The sequence below is a fragment of the Anastrepha obliqua genome, chromosome 2, assembly GCF_027943255.1.
Source record: "Anastrepha obliqua isolate idAnaObli1 chromosome 2, idAnaObli1_1.0, whole genome shotgun sequence".
Taxonomy (NCBI): Eukaryota; Metazoa; Arthropoda; class Insecta; order Diptera; family Tephritidae; genus Anastrepha; species Anastrepha obliqua.
Genome location: NC_072893.1, coordinates 104944627 through 104947513, shown reverse-complemented (window position 1 = coordinate 104947513; position 2887 = coordinate 104944627). Strand labels below are relative to the sequence as shown.

The following is a 2887-nucleotide window of genomic DNA, read 5'->3' as shown; positions in this document are numbered from 1 at the left end:
TCTGAATGTGGGCAATATAAAACTATGTTTTTACCCCCAAATTGTACTAGTATTATTCAGCCCATGGATCAGAACGCGATACGACTAACTAAGCTGTTTTACAAAAAATATCTCTTGTGTGAACTGGTAAGATCTGTAGCGGATGATTCAGACATTTTTTTGAAACAATTCAGTTTAAAGGACGCTTGTGAATTGCTTAAACGATCTTGGGACAGGGTGCCCAATTCTTCTATAAAGTCTTGTTGGAAGCATATTCATTCTCAGAGGTGGGCTTCAGATGATAACATCCCTCTACCATTGTTACAACAAGAGTTGCCAGAGAATGATCGTGTTGAAGAAACAGAAGAATTTCGCACAATAACCAACTTATTTCACCGCAACAATGACGTGCATATTTCTGAAGATGAAGTTCTTAGCTGGATTATGAACTCTGACAATACTTCGTGTAGTAGTTCAGAGTCAGACACAGAAAATGTGGAACCAGAGCCTTTAATTACGAATCACGTTAAAAATCGTGAAGCTCTGCAGGCCTTAAATATTTCAATAGATTGGGCAAAGGAACGAGGTCTGCAATCAGATTACATATTAATGCTAAAAGAATTGCGGAACAAGGCTTTAGAAGCATGTGCACTGAAAGACAAACAAACCTACATCACTAATTATCTACGTTAAAAAAAACGTAATATGTAAATACATACATACATACATATGTACATATGTATTTATAAAAATCTTTAATTTTTTCATTGTTGATTAATAAAAATAAAATAAATTTGTTTTTAAATCCTGGCTTTTGTTTTATTTTCGAATATAGTGAATTATAAGCATAATAACAGCACATCCAGTAATCCGAATATCTCGTTAATCCGAATCAGGGTCTGCAATCATTAATTCGGATTAGCGAGCTGGCACTGTATATACATACATATATATATAAGTATGTGTGAGCATAGAATGTATTTTAGTTATATATTAATATAATAATTTCTGTTACAAAATAAATTGTCGTTTACTTAAATATTCTATTTTTTCATTTCCTTCTAATTTTGTCAGAAGGCGTGAAAGAGTGTTAATCATTCACTTGTGAAAAATTTTCAAGTTATGTATGCATCTGCGCGCAGGTGTTTGCATATGTACATATGTAATTTATTTATTATGTATTGAAACACTTATAAAGATGTAAATTGGTATGCACATACATATGTAAGTATGTATGTAGAAATTTACTCATAGGTATAAATTGCGAGCAATTCAGAAGGCAATCAGACATGCCATGTATTTATCTACTTAGTAAATAACAAAATATTTAGTCACAAAATAAACTTTGGGAAAAAAGAGAGAAAATTTGTGAGGCAGAGAAGTTTCGAACTGAATCACCTGAACGACGTAGAGTGACTGATGCCCAGCGGAGTTGTAAAAATCAAGCAAAAGCCGCCTGGTCTGGGCCAAGTTTGTTTAGTCGACTAGTGTCAGTGTTAGCGGGAAGATGAAACCAAGTTTGAAGCTTAGACAGGCGGGCGTGATTGTGCTGGCATTAAATTGCGTCTTACTTTGCTCAGGTGAGTTGAATACATGCACACATGCACACATGCATACATACATAATTCACATATGTGCAAATGTGTGTTGTGAATAAAAAGTGTTGGCGAGCGCTAACAAGTAAACAACTTGTTTTCTAACAACAGAATATCTGTTGGAATTAATGGCGGCGCTATGTAATTCGCCTGTTGACACGGTCGCTGCACCCGTCGCCATTTATATGCAATGCGAATGCAACTATAAATACTTTTATGTTTATTAGCGATTTCTTCGAAACGACAAGGGCACTGGCAATTAATCAATACGTTTCACTTTTTATTGCAGCGCAAGGTGGTCAGGGCGGTGCTGGTGGTTGGGGCGGAGCGGCGGGCTCGCCAGGAGCACCTGGTGCGCCCGGCGGCAGTGACTACGGCTTCGGCTATGCTGGTGTAGACAGCAGAGGTCGCGTTTATGGCGGCGCCGGCGGCAATGGCGGCTACTATGCAGGCGGTGTAGATGATCAGGGACGGCGCTTTGCGTACAGTGGCGGTGCAGCTGGCATGCCGGGAATGCCAGAAGCGCCTGGCGCATATCCTGGCGCACCAGGAGCACCTGGAGTACCTCGCGGCTATCCCGGTGGCTACTATGATCAACGCTACAGATCGTCAGCTAATGCCAAATGCACACAAGCACATTGGCTGTGGCTCATCATGCCATTTGCTATGCTTGCGAGTTTTTTATAAAACGACTATAAATAGTCGTAATAAACAAAAAAAATTGAAAAGTTATAGAGAGCTGCAGGCATGCCAGTTGTAATTTATTTACACAAATGCGGAATTTCATCAGTTCATTTTTATTGCATTATTCACTAGCTGATCGCACTAGATTGTAATTACAGAGTAGACTATGTACCTAAAACTATAATCTTAGATCTATGTACATGCATTATAATACAAATAATAAATACACACCTACAAGTATACCTACATATAATTGCACTGTAAGCAATTGTTGTGCTCTCTTGTTATTGTAATTCCAGTGCGTCTCACGGACAATGAATGACATCACGGCACTAAGTTCCACTCCACTCAGCTCTGTCTACAACGCCAGTGCGATTTGCGAACTTTACAGTGTTCAATTTATTTGCATTTGGCATGACAATTCATGAGGCAGGCGTTTGTGCCGTCAAGCCGCAGTTCGACCGTAAAATTTTGAACTCTCAAGCGCGTGGGCTGCGGCGACACATGGCTTCATTGTATTTGTGTTTGTATTTGACCGCAAACGCTAATTGGTGCGCAGGCCGTACAGGGTCAGGTACGAGTAGTCGTGGTGACCGATTGTGGCGTGCTTTTGTACGGTAATGTACGAT

The 2887-nt window shown here is 39.5% G+C and overlaps 1 protein-coding gene across 1 annotated transcript; it reads left to right on the top strand.

Annotated features, from left to right (window-relative positions):
• Window positions 1–1357: 1357 nt before the first annotated feature.
• LOC129239120 (uncharacterized) lies at window positions 1358–2522 on the top strand. The gene is made up of 2 exons (XM_054874425.1): window positions 1358–1559; window positions 1864–2522. Exons 1-2 carry the CDS (start codon window positions 1487–1489, stop codon window positions 2259–2261), a joined length of 471 nt encoding a protein of 156 aa, XP_054730400.1. The 5' UTR covers window positions 1358–1486; the 3' UTR covers window positions 2262–2522.
• Window positions 2523–2887: the final 365 nt, after the last annotated feature.